At 48.3% G+C, this 20,549-nt stretch overlaps 1 protein-coding gene across 1 annotated transcript; it reads left to right on the forward strand.

Moving 5' to 3' along the window:
* The first annotated feature begins 3,880 nt into the window (after positions 1–3,880).
* Positions 3,881–20,544, forward strand: mtmr11 (myotubularin related protein 11). The gene is made up of 17 exons (XM_068755709.1): positions 3,881–3,937; positions 8,642–8,711; positions 11,515–11,651; positions 11,721–11,790; positions 11,887–12,026; positions 12,450–12,534; positions 13,781–13,928; positions 14,114–14,201; positions 14,673–14,761; positions 14,932–15,059; positions 15,863–15,941; positions 16,051–16,121; positions 16,879–17,051; positions 17,169–17,339; positions 17,413–17,631; positions 17,879–18,196; positions 18,729–20,544. Exons 1-17 carry the CDS (start codon positions 3,881–3,883, stop codon positions 19,185–19,187), a joined length of 2,502 nt encoding a protein of 833 aa, XP_068611810.1. The 3' UTR covers positions 19,188–20,544.
* Positions 20,545–20,549: the final 5 nt, after the last annotated feature.

The raw sequence follows: 20,549 nt of genomic DNA on the forward strand, positions 1-20,549 counted from the left end.
TCATTGGTTATTTTCGGTTAACCCAGGCATGCAATAAAAACTAGATGCTATACTATAGTCAAAATCCTCCCGTGAATTAACAATGAATGGGTGAATAAACCGAGAAGCATTCACATCTACTGACGCCAGCGACCTGAAACGTCCTGTTTTGACATGACGACCCCGCCCCCCCGTCCCAGTAGTAGACACGCATCTCACGATCACGCTAACGGTTATCTTCGCACGTCGTTGCGTTTGTGGCGTCCTTGCTTTGTTCGTTTGTTTGGTCTCCCTCAGTGAAATCTGGCGTTCTGCTGAAGGGAGGTTTCACGATTTCTCGCCTTTGTCTTACCAAATTCAGTTTCCTTTTTGCACAGATTCAAGCACTTTCCTGACGCCCGTTGTCACGAGTCTCTTTACGGTTTTTGAAGCGGTCTGACTGGTCCTCCCGTTCTCCTACGGGGCATTTGGGGCAACAGGTTCAGAAGGGGTTTCACTGAAGGATTCCGCCGCTGTGGAGCTGCAGTGGTCTTTGGTGCTCGTCACCGTCTTTCTCAGTTTCCTCGTTGCCTTGTCCAACATTTGTCCTCCTGGCATCACAATCCTATTTGTTCATTGCGCAAGACCAACGTCTGGAATCTGCTGCATGCAGGTTCCGCTGCCACTACTGCCCTAAAATGTAAAGTAGCTTTTGGAAGTTCCGTTGAAGCTCTTACAACGTTTCTTTTCGGTTAGATGGAGGCGATGAACTCATTCTGTCCCTATAATGTTAAATTCAAGGCTGTTTCTAGTTGTACTAATGTTGCAATGACTACTTAAATTTTATTATTATTACTATTCCAAATTTGTTTTGTATCCCCCTTTGAAAAGCCATGGTGTGGACTTTTTTTATTTCTTGAGTTTGTGTGACTTGAGTTGCTCTACTCGTTTGAACTTTCTCTTGGCTTGAAGTCCAGAAAAGCACAATTTAGTATGCGTGTCACTGCCTTGCCCAGTTGGGGGCGCTGTTGCTTTACGTTACTGTTTGGAGCTGAGCCTCCTGATCCACACTACAAAGATAACCAAAATATCTGGGCGTACGTTTAAATGATGCTTATTTAACACAAAGTCGTGATATTATTTATGTTTCAAAGGCTGATGAAAAACAAAAAGGTCTTTTTTGCTGTACATTTAAAATAGCCCCAGATTTGAATTGTATTTTTCAATTTTATTTCTTCCCCCCCCCCCAAAAAAAAAAACCTTTGCATTTGCTGTGTTTGTGTGTGTTGACATGTGTCCATGCACGAGCATTTAATTCCATGAAGAGGATCTGTACGTGAACGAAAGCAGTTTTCGAGGCGGACGACTAAGAAACATGCAAAACGTTAAATATTTAACAGGCTACAAATATTTTTTTGTATTCAAGTAGACATTGAGAGTTATTATAAATATGTTTCAGGTTATTTTTATAAGCCCAAAGTTTTACAGTGTTTTTAAGAATGTATATTGTGGGATAATGAAACAGGTATTGATGAAGAGCGAGCTTGTAAGAGTCTGGATTGTGGACATAAAATTGATGTTTAGCAGAAAGTGACATTTTGGCTCTCAAAGGAGACTCCCAGACGGTGCTCGTGATACTCGAGGCTCTATTAGTTAAAAAATATTTCCTTAATGATCTAAAAAGAAACCATTGAGAATATATATTTTTAGTGAGTTTTTTTTTTTTTAAACTACCTGTAGGTTTCCTCGTGGAATGTTTAGTTACAACATTTTAGGATGTTCATTCTCACTAATTGCCCGGCAGTCTTGTTTCTGTTTAATTTTGTCTAGTGCCAGCGACCCGTGCTACGCTAAAGTACAACAATAACATGTTCTCATTGTCCCAGATTCTTTCCTCCAAACCAGAAAAGAAGTGGCTCACAATTAGTTTGAAACGCAGCTGACCTGATTTATTTTTATATCTTGTACAACACTGTAATTTCTGTGTGGAAGGAATATTCATCATCGGAGACATTAACATGGGATATTTGAAGTTGCATGGGACTGGAACTGTTGCATGTAAATGACGATCCATTTTACCACACTCTTACATTTAATTTCATTTGTCCTGGTAATTTGATCTGTTTTTTTTTTTATATATAATTTCAATGTTTTGCTTTCTTTCAGTTTTGAGATGAGCGCCTGAAGGCTGTGTGACAGTGCAATCTGGATAGAAAGAACATCAGATTTTATGTTAGGTTTTTATTTTAACGATTTTTTTGCACCGTTTGAATAAATTCTCATTGTATTTCAAACATATCATGCTTCCATTGTTTTCTGTGTTTGACACAAATACATTTATGTACATGTTACTGTATTCTAAAGCAACATCACGTATTTGTTTATGGGGAATTAATTTTGTAAAAATGTAATCATTATTTTCTCGTAATATTCTAAAAATGTTTTCACACATTTCACATTAAGTCCACACGAAGTCTCAGGAATATAATGGAATTCAATCAAAGACCATTTCACAGGTGATGCATTACTTGCATCAATTATAGACTAGTTTGAAAAAAACGTAAACCTTTATTTCACTGTCTTAAACCCGAAACTGCCTTCAGACTCGTTTGAAAATCTGTCCCTCTGCAGGTTTACTGTTGCATGTCTCCAAAATGTGAAGGAAAAGCACAGAGCTTAAACATAGTTTAATGAAAACATTCATATTCTGCATTACCTTGAACCTTTTGCATCATATATCATTGAAGAACTGCTGCTCAGACGATGCCAGGCCCAGTGGGGCTGTTTTATGTATCAACGAAATTGGAGACCCTTATATATTATTGAACAGTTTCCCATGCTGTAAAAATCCAGACCTCTCTATTATAGTTCACAAGGACAGCGTCTCCCCACCTGCTCAACAGGACGGGGGTTCTGCTCTGGATATTCAGCCTTTCCCTGCTCTTGCTCTAAAGGAATTTCTTTTGAATTTGACCGCTCAAATAAAGCTGTTGGTTTATTTATTTTTACTGGTGTGAGAGAAGAGGCCAGACCTTGTGCAGACCCGCCAAAGGATCAGGAGAAAAAAGGTAAAGCTGACTAAAAAGAGGCTATTTTGATCAATTATCAGCAATGGCATTTACTTTTACGAACAGTTCGCTCCATGGCAATTCTTTCCAAAAGTCACATTAGGCCAAACAGGTCATGTTGCGGCGAACATTGAGATTCACTACAAACATGTGAAAAGCAACATCAAAGTGTGAGAATGAGGAACAAAACATAAGGATTGTTGGGCAAAACGATATTGACAAATGTTTATAAAATACAAAAGTATTCTGAATAAAGTACCAATCGCTCGTGTACTACCGAACTATTTACATTGAATAATTTATTATGTTATACTTTTTATTTTCTGTATTAATGTAATAAACATTCACAACTGCGGGCTCCGCGCTGAATCGTGGTGCGTTCAAGTGTTAACTGAAGGGGGGGGGGGGGATTACCAACAACGCGCGTAAGTGAACGCCCAGCGGGTGTACTGGCCCTTTAAGAAGCTCCACCGCTACATATTTTTTTCTTTTTTCCCCCCACCAAGGTTTGTTTCGCTATGGCGAAGGAATAAACAAACAGAGCGATGGATAGGAAAGTAGCGGTAAGCGCGAACACACACGTCTCTCCGTTAATAACGGCGCTTTAACGAGTGGCGGCTGTCGTCAGCTCTGCGGTCGGTACATGGACGCTGTCCGCGATGAATAGAGCTGCGCCTCATTCGGAGGAGCCGCCGGTGACACAGGCTAACCGGACCCGGGACAGCTCCTCGCTTTCTGACGGGCTTTTGAGGAGAGGAGGACGCTAACCCAGCCACCGCTGCCCTCCGCATCTTTTTTTTAATGTTTGTTTAATCCACTCCTTTGTTTTCCAAATCAAGTCGGGTCGTCCAAAAATGTTGACGGGATCTAAAACGACGTTCAAAGTGAGACAAATGCTCCCAGATATCAAGGTAAGGTAACGTTTGGCTAGCGGGTTAGCCTAGCATTAATAAGTTGTTTATATTGTCGCGTGACCGCAGAATAGAACTACAATTTGGGTATTTAGAAACCACGCCTGAGTAAAATACTAATTGCGACTATATTTTTCCCTCTCCTTCCATACAGACACAATTTTATGTATTTTCCTTGAAGCATTTTGATGCATTTCTGTTTAAATTTAAATTTTAAATGTTAACCTTTTCTGGCCACGGAAGGGGCTCCTGAAAGCTTCCGTTTGAGGAGAGAGTTTCTGGGTTGTGTAACTTTCACACGCAATGACTGTCGAGGTCTGTCCAGTGTTGGGGGGGGGGGGGGGATTCGAACTGTCGACTCTGGGCTCGAGTCCAGACCTTTCTGTTTGGAATCTGCCCGGTCCTCCTCCTGGGTTTTGTATCCAGAACATGGTGTACCAGAGGTAGTTGTGTGTTTTCCTTCTCTGTGATTAAATCCTGTCCTATCAGCTGGTTCCATCATCCCTGCAACTCTATCAAGGACGAGCGGTAATAGGAAAGGGATGGATGGATGGATGGATGGATGGAGGGATGGATTGTGATTTGCACGTCAGCCAGCATAAAGTTTTTGCTAGTTTAGCTTTTTCGCCATGATGCAGGAAACACCAACCAGCATTCATCCTTGCAGAGCTATAAATGCATTCAAGGGAGTTCAGAATTCGAGACCTGAAGTCCCTGAGAGTTAAATGTGGACCGTCTCTGTGTTGTTTTTGGTCTTGACTCGGTACAGGAGACGGAGACAAAGCTGCGCCGGGCTGCTGTTTCCTCCTCTGAAAGCAGGGAGAGGTATAATTACCGTGAAGAGCTCATAATGCCGCTAAAAGGCCAGTAAATCTTCAGCCACGTTTATGGACAAAGCTCTGAACGGTTTCCTGATGATAAAAAGAATTGCACCTGAGAGAACGACTCTTAAACTGGATGGGGGACGCAACACAATGTGTCCACAAAATAAAGACGCGCATACAAGTGCGTCCTTTCGGTATTTTCAGCAGCCCCAGGGTGAAACGGGAACGCGTGTGTCTTCACTGCGCCCTCGGGACGCATGTAGATGGGGATTATATTTCCTCTGCACATCTGGCTGTCGCCATGGAGACAGGGGTTTGGAGGGGGGGGGGGGGGGTAGCTTTGAATTTAATCACGAGTTCGATGCATAGCAATAATGGCAACCCCTCCCCCCCCCCCACCCAGTGGAACCCTTTTTGTCCAAACGTGGCGGGATGTGGCTGTGCCCGTGATGTGGTCGTTAGCGTAGCGTAGCAGGCTGGCGGTTTGAAGGCTCGGGCCACCCACACACGCTTCTGTGGGTTTCTCTCTCTCTTCCATGAGCTCGAATTCAGTCTCCTTTCTGAAAACTGGATCCAGTCCCGGGCCGAATCTGTACCGGGTGGCTTTACGGTTTGCATGTACTGTGGAGTCCTCGGTTCTTGAGTCGGGAGGCAGATTCGTATGACCCGAGTTTTGATTTGTGGAACCAGCATTCCATTGATGCTGTTAAACTTTAGGCTGGCCTGATGGTGGCGCTTGGCATTAAATTCCCTCATCCACGCGGCGATTTGTTTTGTGTTTTCTTTCTCACTTCCAAATTGGGTTTAGCCAACAGCGCTAGCGCTAGCACCAACACCAGAAAATGATGCGTTTAACATTTACTAGGCCGTTAGCGGCCATGCAAACCAGTAGGCTTCTACACGATGACCCGCCTGACCTCAGGCAGTGGATGAGTTAGCGTATAGTAAACTTCACTCTACCGTGTTAGCTCTGGTAGCTAACAGCTACGTGGCTGCTCATCAATGTTCCCCCAGGTTCAACTAATCAAAAAAAACCAACGTAATTAACGACTGACATGGAGACGTTTCGGCGTTTTCTTGACCGATGACTAGCGATGCTTCGTAGTGATGCTCAGAGCCTGAGCCTCTCCTCCTGGGTTTGCTCTATCTGCGTCTCCCAGCCTGCTTTGAAGCAGCCACGCAGCACAAAGCTCAACAGAAGCCAGAATGTCAGAGGGGAGGGATCATCTGAGCTTTATTCACAGAAGCTGAAGATTAAAGGAAGATTAAAGGAAGATAAAAGGAGCGCATTCTCCCACACCCGTTCCCATCGGACCCAGGCGGCATGCTATCAGTCAGGCCCGGAGCTTCCACCGCTGGAACAGCCCAACAATGAGCCTCTTCTTCAAGCCGGGGCAGATTTATGGTCCCTTTGGGGGGTGTGGATCCATCTGGCACTGGGCGATAATTAACCAGTAGCTCTATTCACTTGCAAAAGGTCCGGGTCTTCGGACTCGTGGGGCTTCAGCTGTCAGAGTGGAGCTGAAAGAATTCAAGCCGACACCCTGCACTGATTTAGTTTTAATGAGAATATGAGGGGGTTGAGAGACACATCTGTGCTTCAGAGACCAAGTGGAGGACATATTGCTGTCGATGGACACACATTTTAGTGGCAGAGTGGTCTGCCTGAGCCCCCGGCAGCCCTCCCGACGTTATGAAAGAAGAATCCGAATCCTCTGACAGGCGGTGAAAACTCCCTGCCCAATGTAAAAAAAAAAAAAAAAAAAGAAATCCGGCTGCATTCTGAATGTTGTGACAAACTCCAAACTGGGCCTCATTTAGCGAAACGACCTCATGTCCTTGTTTTCCTTCCAGTCCAGCTCACAAAGCCGCATGACTGTCCCTATTCATGTGAGGGAATGAATCGCAGCGTGAAGCCAATGGACTTGTCTGGCCGTTTTATTCAGACCCCATCTCAGTAGGCACAGCTTTCAAAAGAGACTCGGCATTGTTCGCTTTAACAATGGATGCTAAAGGTCCGCCGGGTGGTTTGGGATGGAATAGAATAATCTGTTCTTTCCAGCTTCAGATTATTGGGGCAGAAACTTTATTCAAAAACGTCGCTGTGTCATCCCAGAGTTATATTCCAGTCCCGGTAACAAACGCGCTCGCTGCAGACGTCTGGCCACGGCAGCGAGGGGAAGCCACGAGCAATGGAAACTGCAATAAGCCTCTGGACGCTGGCCCTGAGGATGGAGGGCGGGTGCAAGGATTCAACAGAGGCAGCACAGAGGAGAAAGGGATTGAAAGATGGAACTAAATCAAAAGTCAAGTCTGCTGAATTTCCTGTAGAACATTTATTCTGGACTCGAATGAATTTCTGTCACGTTAAATTCCTGATATCACTCTTATCACGTTTTGCAGCACGAATCCAGGCCGGGAAGTTCTTCACCTTCTGCATCGCAATATCATTAACTGGATTTCCTGACCTTCCACAACCCACCGGCCCCGTTGTTGTTGGGTGTTTTTTTTTTTTATCTCGATAATGTTCAAAGATAAAAGACTGAAATGGACAACATGATGAGCTGAACAGCCTCTGAAGTTCTTAAATCGGCTTAAGGAATTTCGCTGTGGCGTCTCTGTGGGTGTTGTGAGAAAAATCCTAAGCCAGATGGAAAATAAAATGCACAAAGCTCCGGCAAGCAGAAAGTCGGTCTCGTAAAAACAAAAATATTGTCCTGCCTCATAATCAAGAAACCCTTTTTATTATTTTTGTGTCAACACGGAGCTTTTTCAACCTTTTAATTTGGCCCTTAATATTTTGGAACCGTATCTTGTTTTCCGAACACACAAATATAGGTCGGAGAGAACTGTCCATGCTCTTGGAGAATTTTTGTTGTTGTTTATTCCAGATATCAGAGGCGTAGCTCATTTAATTCAGATTTATCAAAGCCATTCTGTGTTTTTATAGCCGCCGTCACGGCTCACTCGGCCCAAGCAGACTTTAATAGTAGAGGAGTCTACGTTTCTTTCTTTGTGTGCAATATTGAACTAGTTTAAGGTCTAGTCTGTGGGATTTAGACAGAGCTAAATATGCAAAAGAGCCAGTGTTTGGTTTGTCCTTTATAGGCCACCGTAAAAACCTGGTGAACATCTAGAAGAGAGCCAGATCTCCAGGTTTCTGTTGTGTCTGCATCTGCATCCTCCAAAATCCTGTACAAAGCAAATGTTAAACGTTCCTTGTGTGTCTTTTGAACGCTCGCAATGAGCAGAGCTGCAAGCAGAACTCTGTCCCACTGTAAGGCTCGTCCACCACCTGTATAATCATATCCTCCTCTCACATTGCAGGTCTTTGTGTATTATGGGATTTCAAGCCAAGAAATGTAAATGGTCTTCACAGAGGGGGGGGGGGGGGGGGGGGGTTAGAAGCGGAGTAAAGTGGAAGCATATGTGCAAGTGAGCTCAGTCTGGTTCTAGAAACCTCTGCTGGTCGGATTGTGCTTGTAGAAGCGTCTCTAAGTATACGAGACCTCGTGACTATTATGGGAAGAGAAGGCACAAACATTCGCATGGAAACTTGGGAATCTTGGGAAACACGGAGCATTGTGTGGTTTGGCTTTGTTTCTTTGTCTTTTGAAAATGAGTCCATTGAGACGAGCCAGATGAGAGAAGCAGGCAGGGCCGTACTTTAAATGCAATCAGCAAGAACAGAGGCGGCGTTCGGTCCGGTCCGTGTGTCCAGTGGGTTCTGTGGGGCCCGTTTGACTAAACGGGCTCAAGTCTGTGGACACGAGTCGGAAATAAAAACCATGATTCTCATCTGAATCATGGTAAGAAAAACGAGTCGTCAGAATAGCAAAGGCTCTAATAATCACAAGGCATCCGTCTGTGTCGCCAACAGGAGAGGATGCTGAGCCAGAGCGGGGTGAACTCCAGGAGTCGAGATGTGTTCGGCCTCCGCTGCCTCCCGGGTAAGATAAAAACAATCAAAAAAAACTCTGAAATGCTCACAATGGGGGGAAACCGGGTCCCTCGTAGTGGGACAGGAAGGTTTATTACAAAACGGCGAGCTCGAATCTGCGGACAAATTCTGTGATCGCAGGGAAAGAACTCGTCTAATTAGTTTTTCATCAGATGCTTCAGATTCCTTCCCGGTCCTTGAAGTTACTCCCAGCGATCCTATTAGCCGTTAGCGGTTCGCTGTGAAATGCCAACAATTTTTTTACTCTTCCCATTTTATTTAATTCTCCAAAACTGTCCTTTTTTGTTTCTTTCTCCACATTCCAGAATCACAGGTTTTCCATAACTTAGATTAAAGCCAGGCAGGATAAAAGCGTATCGGCAAGATTGTCCTCCTCCTGTTTTCCATTATGACCCACCTCAACTGTTCTATGAACTTTAAATACTTCCTGTTAGCCTGCTTAGCTTAGCATCCTGTTATGTTTCGGATATTTCTTTTTAAATTTCAGGAGTGGCAATCTATCCCTCGTCTCTGCGTGCGGTCGAGAAAGTGTTTTAAGCGATTTGTGAGAACAAGTTCACTTTTGGACACAACGGAGTCGCGAGTCGGCGTGAAAAGGCTCAAGTCGCACCTGCAGCCTCTCTTTCTCCCTTTCTGTCTACCCAAATGCACGGCGAAAGGACGGGCCGCTGGTCACCCGGCCTCCTGAAAACCGGATTACGAACACTCCCGATGCCGGCGTTGGGACGTTGTATGTTGCCTTTGAATGGATCCGCTCGTAAATTGACGACAACCTTGGAATTCTGAAACTACAGCCGCGTTTGCAGAAGTCGTCCCGTCGGTCCCGCCTGCGTTCGCTGTTCTCATGTGACACGGAGGCTGCAGAACCCGAGCCGGACTGCAGGGGGGCGGCCGGCTCGGGTCAGCCGCAGGTGGATCATGTCCCCCTTCAATGCTTTGAATGAGGGAGGCTTAAACTGCCCATTTACTCACAAAGCCAAGAGGCCAGGACCCCCCCCCCCCCCCTCTTATGTTACTGTTGGATTAAAAGCTGACAGGCGACTTGTCTGATCTCTATTTTCTCCTCACAATGGGACGAGGACGTCAGGAAGCTCTCGATCCGCATCCCGGTTGGCACCGAGGAGCGAATGTGGACGGAGACAAAAGAAGCGGAGGCTGCATGCGGCTCGGATCTCGCTCGGCTGCATTTTCTCAGGCACGCTTCAGGCCGCTCGATCTTCATGTCCGAGCCAGCGACCGCAACGTCAACAGAAACCGTGAAGGGAAAAGTCACGCTCAAACTTGGGGGGGGGGGGGGGGGACTCCTCCCGTGCGGGACTCGACTCTGCAAACACGGGTGATAAATGGGGGCTGCTGGGGGTTCCGGCTAATGAAGCGCCGCCGTGCAGCTTCTCCCGCTGGTTCAGCGCAGCGTTTTATTTTGGTCCCGTCTTCCTCTCGCGTTCTCCGTAGCTAACTCTGTCAAATGCATCCCACTCGCATCGGCTCACAGACAGCAGACGGCTGTTTATTGTTGATTTGGGGGGGGTTAATTTGACTTTAAGCAGCAGTGCAGCTGCGTCGTTAAACTGTTGTCGGGGGCCCTGCAGGGGGAATAAAGATTGCAGTCGATTAAAGGACGACTGTCTCGTAAACGCTTTCTGCTTCCTGTCGCAGTCCTCTTAAATCTCACCGAAGACGAGCCTCTGGTTCCCCGTATTCTTCTCTCCCTCTGTCTTACAGTCTTCAGGCTACGGGAATGCTTTCGGCTCTGCTGCGCCCCGGGGGGGGGGAGACGTGTAAACAAGGGATGCGAAGCCACAGAATGTTCGTTTTTAAAGAGACGAGTGGTAAACAAAGGGGTCCCTCGCTGCCCGTTAAGGGTCTGAAATCGCTGCTTTAATTGATAACCCAGTCCACAGTTTTTAATGGCGGCCGAGGAGGGCTTAAACGTAATCACGCAAGCACACCCGGGGATTCAGACTCCTCCCGTGCGATCGCAAATGATGGTTCTGGAAGCATAAACAAGTGTTTGATGTGTCGGTACGGCTACTTCCTGTTTTGAGCCTCGGTATCCCAGAAGCCACCCATTAAGCTGCGAGCCGGCGGTAGCGTTCCACAGAGACTGAGATCTGACTGTTGGTTTGAGTTCCGCGTCGGTTCGTTGCCACATGTGCAGCGACCCCCCCCCCGACTGTTTTTTCAGTTCTCGAGTCTTTTCTCGCCTTTTTCATGGCCGTCTGAGTGGAGAGTGAAAACATTTGCACTGCTCTGCGTCCGGCCTCTTCTCTTTGGACAAACAGGCCACTTTCTTGGCGGTTACCCTTTCCCTGTGCTGTTTCTATGGGAACCCACAGACTCGTTGGCGTAGCCTTTGTATTCCTGTGGGAGAATGTTATAACTGTGCCGTCTCACTGCCGTGTTTCGGTGACACTATTCTCTCATTTGGTTTTGCCTCCGTGGCGCTTTGTGCACGTCGATGTTTGCGTGTCGGATGTTTTTTTGTGGGGGAAAGTTTATTTTTTGTAAGATTTGTCCTGGAATGTCTTCCTGCCTTACCAATTAAAGGATTGTTTTTTATTTTAATCTGTCGATGCCATATTTCATTTGACGATTCATTTCAAGGAGCCCCTCCTTGAACTTCCTTCATGTCGTCTCCCTCGTCTCTGTTCACTTCCTGTTATGTATGCTCACTAGAAGCCCCCGCCCGTGCACTCACACACAGCCATGCGATTCCGTCAGACACGCAGGTACGAGACTAGAACCCCCTCACCTGACCTCCATGAATCACGGCGACGTTCCTTTTGTGGCAGGCGAGTGCGTGCTTCAGAGAGCCGTTATGGTCAGAAAGAAGCTGACGGCGAGCGAAGGAAGAGGTTGGCTCTCCGGGACCCTCTTCTGCACCCACTTCAGAGTGGCCTTCGTGCCCCAGGACGGCCCCAAACCGGATGTGAGTCTCTCTGAGAAGTAAACATACAAAAAAAGACAGGAATGATAAGCCCATTTAACATGATGCTAGGACAACGCGGAGCCGGTGCTTCTAGGAGATCATGACGTGGCTTTGGCTTCCATCGAGAAGGTGGTGGTTGGTGAGTAAAACCGAAAGCCACAGTTTTTTATTTAGTGCAGCGCTCGAGTTATTTTGCGCTGAAATGTTTAATCCCCCCCCCCCCCCCGTGTCGCAGTGGGTCCGAACAGAACCAAGCTGGTGACCTCAAACTCGTCGCTGAAGTTCACTCCTGAGGAGCTGGTGCTTTACTGCCGGGACCTGAGAGTCGTCTGCTTCCTGTTCGACCGCCTCACTCCGGACACACAAGTCCTGGAGGTGCGTGTCCTCCACCGATCGCTTCCCGTGCTTCACTTGTTCCGGCTCCGGATTAAATATCCAACATGCACAGATCCTGAACTTGTTTATGCACGGTTTACTAACAGGAAAATGCAGATGACCATTTAATTAAAGCGTGACTCTTGGGGAGTAACGACAGTAAAGCTTTTTTTTTTTTTTTACAGATTTAATTTGAATCTCTTTTGCTGTTTTCAATCAGAGTTGTGCTCGGTCCACTTTGTATAATTGGAATTCTTGCTGAAGGTGTCTCTGACATGTCCTGGAGCGGCGGCTCCTGTTGCCGTCACAGAGTTCTTCAATCATTTCTGAGCCTTAAGACCTCTGGGTGGAGGAGCCGATCTGCACCGCAGCCCTTTGATCTGACTCTGCAGGGCATTGCTGATCTGTGGCTTCCCTCCTCAGATAACTTACACCATCGCCAAGACCTACCAGCCTCCCAAACCAGGGTCCGTGTTATCGTTCCAAAACGCAGCCCTCGGAAGCGTAGGTGAGTAAATGGATGCATGCGAAAGTGAGACGCAACGGCCCGTGTGAATTCTGAAACCTCAATCACGTACCGACTCCCAGACTCGGCTGCTGGCGTCTCGTCCTCGGATCTGTTCTCACCGATTTTCACCGCGCGGCACCAGGAACAAGCGCGTCCACGGAACCCTCTTACCTTCGTGATGGCGTGCTTGCGTCGTTTAACACTCGAGAGACTATCGAACAGGAAGCAGGGTTTCGTGAGGACGACAGTAGCTCGTATGGCGCTCACGCACTCCGAGGTCAGCAACACTCGAAGCCTTGAAAAACCCGCAAAGCGTGGCCAGGTGTAAGGAGAGCCCTTCTGCGGATTCACGGGGAGGCTCACCGGAGTTATCAACGGCTGATCGGGTCAGTGATTAAAAAAAGCACAGAGTGAAATATTACGCCACAGTAAATAAACCTAATCTGGGTTCTTAAAGCGGAAGAACTCTGTTAGAGAACGTAGCACTTATTAAACGCTTAGCTGTTCTCCTCCGTCACATAGAATAAAAGGAGTCCTTTGTTCTATAGGGTGCATTATGCTATGTTGAAGCTACGCTAGGCCGACCCGACGAGGGATGGCATGTCAGCTGTCTGATAAATAATGCAAGCGACCCCCCCCCCCCCCCCCCCCCCCTCTGAAACGAGTCTCTAGATAACCCACGATCCGACTCTGGCCCAGGGGTCAAGTGTGTCCAGTGTGTGGACAGTGCTCTGCTTTATCTCTGCAGAATGGACACCAACAGTTCATCTTCGTTCACTATCGGTTGTTTTTCATTTGGGTTCAGGACGGGGGGGGGGGTCTGCTCTGATCTTAAAACACTCAGTGTATTTGTTACCTTGCTATTGTTAGTTATCAGTCAATCCAGTCGAGACACGCGCGCCGTGCCGGTGATCGTGTCATGACCGTGCGTAATCGGATCCGTAAGGTACCGTTTAGATGCCTTTTGTGAATCCCGACAAAATGACACGAAACCTACGGCTCTCTGGTTCTGTGCACCGAGCTCCACAACATCTTCAGGAGGCGGTGCTTTTATCTGCTATTTCAAACAACTTGCTCTAGATGAAGTGTGCAGAATGTTGCCATGGTGATGTGCCTTGTTAACCACGACTGTAACCTTAAAAACTCGGGTAGCAGAGCCCATGGATTCATCCTGCCTGCTGGAAACCGGCGTTGTATTTTGATGATTTTTTAAAGAAAAAAAAAAGTGATCTCTTTCTTCCTCCAGAAATGAAGCAGTTTCTAAGCAACCGTCGCCGAGACGCCCACATGAACTGGTATGAGTCTTCCTCAGACTGGGAGCAAGAGCTGGAGAGATGCGGGGCCACGGGCTGGCGAGTCAGCTCAGTCAACGACCGCTTTGAGATGTCCACCAGGTAGATTCCTGCAGGACAGGAGCGTCTTTGTGGACAGTTGACGTCCCAGATATCCTCTCTGATTGTCTCCTGGAACTAAATGAGTCTCAGAACCGCTGTATTCAAACTGAGCACGTCGAGCAAAGCTCCGGTTGATCCCCTGATTAAAGCGTCTGAAGCCGAGCCGCCTTTGTGCTTCTCCTCAGCCTGCCTCGCTTCATCGTGGTTCCGCAGAAGGTTTTAGACACCGAGCTGAAGAAAAGCTTTGCCCACTTCAACGAAGGACGCATCCCTGTGAGTGAACTCGGTGCCGAGACGCACTTTTTCATGATTGTGAAGCGTTTCAGGATTTTCTTTTCAGCTTTTGTATGAAAGGTCTCACAGTTTGTGTGCATCAGTATAAAAAATTTAGCGACTCTGTCGCTATGGAATAAACCACATCTGAGTATTTAAACGGTTAAGCTGCTAAACAAACACGCCAAAGGTCCAAAAGGCTCGAGCTTCTCAACTGGACCCGTCGATGCAAAGTCTGGATTTGGATTTTTGTGCAAAAAAGAACGAGGCAAACAAACAGTTTTAAAACGAGAACCTGTCCGTCAAGCTTTATAATATAAAATTATTCCCACTGCAGCACAGCTTCTCTTCTTATTAACAATCCTGAGACACAAATTACGAGATGAACACCGGTGCAGCGCCTCGGGGGGGGAGTATGATCCGGCTGGAACGTGCTATTAAAGCGAGGAGACGTTGTGATTTGTGTTGAAGCGCTGGTGCTGGCGACACCCCCGGGGCTGTGATCTTCTGCGAATGGCCAGCTTCCAGAACAACATCTACCACGAGAAAGATGACGTCAGGTGTGTCTCAAAGGGTTCCGGTGTCGCGGGCTCTCGTGTCTAAGCCGTCCATCACGGCTGCCCCCCCCCCCCCCCACTGTCCTGTAGACCTTCCACAGATTGTCTAGTCACTGTTGTTGTAGCAACGCAAACATCATCCCCGCGCTAACATCGGGCCGTGCTGTCTGTAGGAACCTGGAGACCATCCTGTTCGGGTGCCAGTCCTCTCTGTGTGTGGTGGTGGAGCTGGGCGAGGAGTTGCCCTCGCCCGCGGACATCCAGCTGGCACACAGCCGCCTGCGGGCCCTCTGCCTGGGGGGTGAGGAGACCACACGGATCCACACGAATCCACACGCATCCACACGCCACACCGGAGCAAACACGCATGTTCACACAAGCACCAAAGCTAAAGCATATAAACTCTGATCCAAATGGTGTCCCAAATGTCTTTTTAAATGCATCACTCAAATCACCAAGGCTTTCTGATTTAAAATAAAATATAAAGCCTGATTTTTGTTTTTGTTTTTCATTCAAAGTGCGTTTCAGAAAGTAGAATTACTTCCCCGGAAGGTTTTTGCCTTTCACGAATCAGGCTTTGTTCGATGGTCTTTGGTGTGTGTCTTTTGTCGCGTTGGCACACACAGCACATTCCTGGGTTGGGTAAACAAAGAGATGATAAAGCTCGTGGCCCTCTGAAGCGCTGACCCTTCTCACACTCACACTTTTCTTCACACACTGTGCGTTAGTGTTTCTGATTATCACACGTGTCGGTTCTGTGTTTTGTCTCCGAGGACGTTCCTGCAGAAACAGGCGCTCTGATGTGTCTGACTGTCTTACAGCCAACCTTCAAAACAACCACATGGAAAATGGAAACGTCTCATGTTGTGTTTTTTAAATCGGGAATAGCGCTCTGTCAGCGACGACAACCTTGTTCGATAACGAAGATTAAAGTGAGCATTCAGCTCTGTTCAGGCACGACGCGGGTACTAACGTGCATTAAATACGAGAGAACACGCTTGTGTACTTTCAGAATGCATGCTGATGATGTGCTCTTTTATAAATGCCTTTGTGTTTTCTTTGTCGTCATACAAAATGCCTGATCGTGCGGTTTTTTTTATGCAGATATTTCCACATCTGTGTCGGTGCCTGATGACAAATGGTTGTCTACCCTGGAAAGCACTCGCTGGCTCGACTACACCAGGTAACCGTATACAACTGAGTAGATATTACGTAAAGTACTAGATATCTTTCTATCTGGGCCAGTAGAGGAGACGTAACTGGACTTGGGCTTCCTTCCTGTCCTTCTCCAGGTCCTGTTTGAAGAAGGCCTCAGAGGTCGCCTGCCTCCTTCGTGGGGGTCACCTCACTGTGGCACTGCAAGGTGAGTCACGTGACCCGGACCTTGGCTCATATTATTCTATCCATTCATTATTCATGGCCCCCTTCCTCTCATTAATCCCCCAGCAGGGATCGCCCCGCTATAGACCGACAACAGCAATACAAATACTTTAATCAGCTCATTTACGCCGTCCACATGGTGATCTGGATCGTCACCAAAGGGTCCTGGATTGTTCTTGGTATCTTTATACGCCAACCAGGAAACATAAAAGTGAATCAGAGTTGTATTTTTAACTGATTTTTGAATCCATAAATGGGGTTTTCAATGTTAAAATCTAATGTCTTTTCCTGACCTGACCCGGATCCGATCCGGATGACATTCGGCGGTGAGATAGAGACCCCCCCCCCCCACCCTACAAGACTGCGTCAAATTCTATAAACATCGGTCAATAATGAAGCTCCATTGACTGCAATGTCAACAAACAAACATTTCAAAGTGATCCGGAATTCAGGATCTCTTCTGGATCGTCACCAAAATGGAATCATCTGTTCCTGATAACATCCCCAAAAGTTCCCGAAAATGTCATCCAGATCCGTCGTGACCTTTTTGAGTTATCTTGCTAAAAGCTGGACAGACGCACGCCGGCGATTGCATACCCCCCCCCCCCCCCCCCGCCTCTCCTCTCCGGCGGTAATTAGCGCTAACGTAGCGGCGGTAGGGCCGCCTAGCCACGTAGCTGATAATGTGTGCACCACGCGAAGGCCTTTCAGCTGTGGCGTCCTGCTTCCCCGTGAAACAGAGGCCGATGACCGGGACGTGAGCTGCGTGGTGTCCAGCCTGGCGCAGGTGATGTGCGACCCCCACTGTCGGACGCAGCACGGCTTCCAGAGCCTGGTGCAGAAGGAGTGGGTGATGGCCGGCCACCGCTTCCACAGCCGCGTCAACTACCAGCGCGACAGCGACAAGGAGGAGGTCCGAAGTCGCCGCGGCTGACGTGCACGGTTGCTATGCAACTGCAGAGTGTATGCAGCGATATTCCTGTTTACGCGACGCGGAGCGGAAGTGACTCTCCTCCGTCTGCGCCTGCAGGCTCCAGTCTTCCTGCTCTTCCTGGACTGCGTTTGGCAGCTGCTGTCCCAATATCCGTCTGGCTTCCAGCTGACGGGCGACTTCCTGCTGGCGTTGCACGACAGCGTCCACCTGCCGCTCTTCTCCAGCTTCCTGGCCAACTGCCAGCGGGAGAGATGCAAACGCTCACAGGTAGCAGCAGACGTCACCTGAAGGCGTATTGTAATGAGGGTTAAAATGACTCCCCCCCCCCCCCCCCCCCCAGAGCCTCGGGCAGTCCTACACGCCCGTCAACGGCTGGAGAGAAACGCCACATCCAGATTTCTCCTCCGATCCGTCTGACCCTCCTCTTCCTGCGGTCTGGGACTGGGCGCTGCAGTACAGCAGACGCAGACGTGACCGTTTCACCCAACCCGTCGCCCCGGTAACGGCGCTCCAGCCGCTGCTCAATGGCAACCTCAACACCAACCCGGAGACGCACAGGGTGAGGCCGCCGACTTCGTCGTGATGCCCTCCGACCGTGTTGAGAGCGTTTCGTGTCTTTAGTTTAAAGTTTAAAGGATATTGTAAAGTATTATTAGAGACGTTTTCTAAGTGGGACATGATCCCGTCCCCTCCATGTTTCAGTTCCTTCAGGATTAGCATGAGGCTGTTGCTCCCTCTAGTGGTAGTCATGAGACATGCATCTGATATGAAATCTTTGTGTTTTCCTTCACACGTCTGCCCACCAGGTGACGGACGCCGTCCCCGGATCGGTCTTCCTCTTCTCGCGAGGCTCCTTCTCCTGTCCCGCTAACCTGGTTCCCTGGCGAAGCAGCAGTTCAGGCGTTTACAAGAAGAGCCACAGGAGAGCGGCGTCCTCCGAGAGCGTGCCGGGCCTGGAGAGGCTGCTGAAAGCGTGGGCCCTGACCGAGGTTCCCCAAGGCCTCGCGTCCTCCGCTGGACCTCAGGGGCCACTCGACCCCTACGAGCCTTTGCTGCCCCTCCTCATGGGGCCCTGCGTCGGGCTGTGGAGGGAGTGCTACCTCCGGGGGGCGCTTCATGCACAGGTACGGTAGCGGTGTCCCCATGAAAGACGTTTTATACTATAATGTAAAGAGATTTTAGATTTAAATCATCGCTGTGTGTGATGAAATATCCAGAAAATTAAAATACAGTTTCCACTTCCACGTGGAAGGTGAAGCAAACTTACGTTTAACTTCGTCAAAATATGTTAATTTTCCATGCAAAGCAAAATGTTTACAAAAAACGTGCATCTGGAGCAGAACCGTGGACCTGATGGCACCGGTCATTGTGTGATCGAGTGGACGACGTCCTCCGAAGCTTTTATCGAATTTGTCCCGCGACACTTCCGGAAGCCTCCGGTCCATCATTAAATGAAAATCAGGTGGGACGCCACCACCAAATATGGACGTGTACAGACACACCGATGTCTGCTCATCAGCCTCGTCTGCCAGCGTCACCATGGCGATATAAAGAACAGTCGAGGGCTGCGTGGGCGCGTGCAGTTAATCCGTCGAACCATTTAAACGACAGGAAGTGGGTTGAGGATTAACCGCCGCTGTTTGTGTCCGCCCTCAGGCGTTCTCCCACCCCGTCTCTGCAAACCACCCCCACCCGGTGGAGCGGCTAGCCCGTGAGGTGCAGCAACTCAAAGACAAGCTAGCCCGAGAGTCCCACGCGGATCCCATCGTGTCCACCAAGACGGCGGAGCCCCGTTGGACCGACACCAACCTGAATCAGAACACCAACAACGGAACCTTTCTCTTCCTGGCTCAGAGGCCTCAGGGCCCGGCGGCGCCAAGGGCGGCCCCTCCTCCTACCTCCACCAACCGCCAGACCTCCAGGGGGCCCCCGCCTGCATCGGCTCCACCCTCCAGGCCCGTTTACAAAGGCAATGGCGGCGGCGGCGGCGGCAACAAGCACACCTTCCTGTTTGGCCGTTCCTCGGTAACGGAGGCCCGTCCTGACCAGCGCTACTATCCAGCGCCCAGCAACGCCAAGCTACCGAAGAGCAACGGCCCCTCGATAGCTTCCTGAGGCCCCGGCGCTCTCAGATGGGACCCGGACCGCTCCGATCCAGGAAGGGGAATTACCAAACCTGCCCGTGTGGCGTCGCTCCGCCCTCTGCTCCTCATCGTCAGTACTGTGTCTAAAAGATGTGACCCCGGTTTCGTATCGCCGTAAAGGAAATGTTCGTGCTCAATATTTCACTGACAAACGCAAAGGGCTGAAGTCGCTAAACACGCCGAGAAACTCGCAATAACCTCGACGCTGTAAACGGTTATCGTCGGCCTGCAGGAAGGGAAGGGAGCTCGTCTAAAGAGGTTACGACTGGGTGGGAGGACACGCTGCGGCTCTGACCTTTGACCCCGTGTGTCCAGGCTGCACGTCATGCTGTTGCAACTAGCCCTTTAAGTGTTTATTACATCACCCTAATGTGTAAAAGACACATTCCTGGGTTTTTGTATTTGAACTTCAGACAATTAGAATATTGTTTAAATCATTTTCATTTAAAACTTTTTTTTGAACTGGAGTTGCTGAAAGCGCCGACTTCAATGTGGAATTAAGGAACAAGAGCTATCTCTGCTCTTCAGGCGTGCTACGGCGCAGCGACAGGCCACAGTATTCTTCGTAGTCATGGCCGTAGTATTACATCGGATAAAGTTTCTGCCTGACCGACATGGTTTCAGGGCTTCAGGAGTAGAAATGACTTGATAATCATGTTTCTGGCGTCTTTGACTTATCGGTCCGTGTAGATAAACGCGATCATAGTATTGCAGACTTCCTCCATCATTCTGCCTTTTTTAAATCGGCGTCGGAAGCAAAGGGAAACTTACTTCTTCCTCCTCCTTGCACATCGGTGTTCGCATGCAGCCGGCATTCAGGTCAAGGACTCGGGAAGTGACTGCTTTCCATTCGAAGCACAAAGACGTGCACCTTTAAATCCGCTTCCCGTGAAGCGGGCGTCGCTCCCGCGGACCAATGAAATGGCACCATTATGTATTTGAACAAGCTTCTCGCTTCATGCCAAAAGGTACCTCACTTGATCGCACTATGAATTATGAAATTGTAAATATTTAAGGCATCAGCGTTGATTACCAGCTCACAGATTTAAAGGTGCGACGCGTTCGCTTGTCACCCCCAGACAAACACGCGCGAGCTCGTCTCTGTCCTTTCGGGTGTTACACATTTGATCTGCTTCGCCTGTTCTGTCATTTCATGTTTTTGGTACAAACGTGTCGATTTGCCAGATGTACATTTTTTTTTTTTTTTTTTTGTATCAGCATGTTTGGATCCTGGTAAATAAAAAAAAAAAGAAATTCATAAAATCATCTGCATCCTCACAAACTTTATTTTTAACAAACTAAATATTTACATGTGATCCGTAACACAAAGCAG

Source organism: Brachionichthys hirsutus, chromosome 3 (assembly GCF_040956055.1).
Source record: "Brachionichthys hirsutus isolate HB-005 chromosome 3, CSIRO-AGI_Bhir_v1, whole genome shotgun sequence".
NCBI classification, from domain to species: domain Eukaryota; kingdom Metazoa; phylum Chordata; class Actinopteri; order Lophiiformes; family Brachionichthyidae; genus Brachionichthys; species Brachionichthys hirsutus.

What these genes read in the sequence shown, in the direction of transcription:
- mtmr11 (XM_068755709.1), top strand. Translation starts at nt 3,881, where the DNA reads ATGTTGACGGGATCTAAAACGACGTTCAAAGTGAGACAAATGCTCCCA. An exon ending in TCAACGAAGGACGCATCCCT is followed by an intron (nt 14,202 to 14,672) that starts GTGAGTGAACTC and finishes TTTGTGTTGAAG; the next exon opens with CGCTGGTGCTGGCGACACCC. An exon ending in GGGGGGCGCTTCATGCACAG is followed by an intron (nt 18,197 to 18,728) that starts GTACGGTAGCGG and finishes GTCCGCCCTCAG; the next exon opens with GCGTTCTCCCACCCCGTCTC.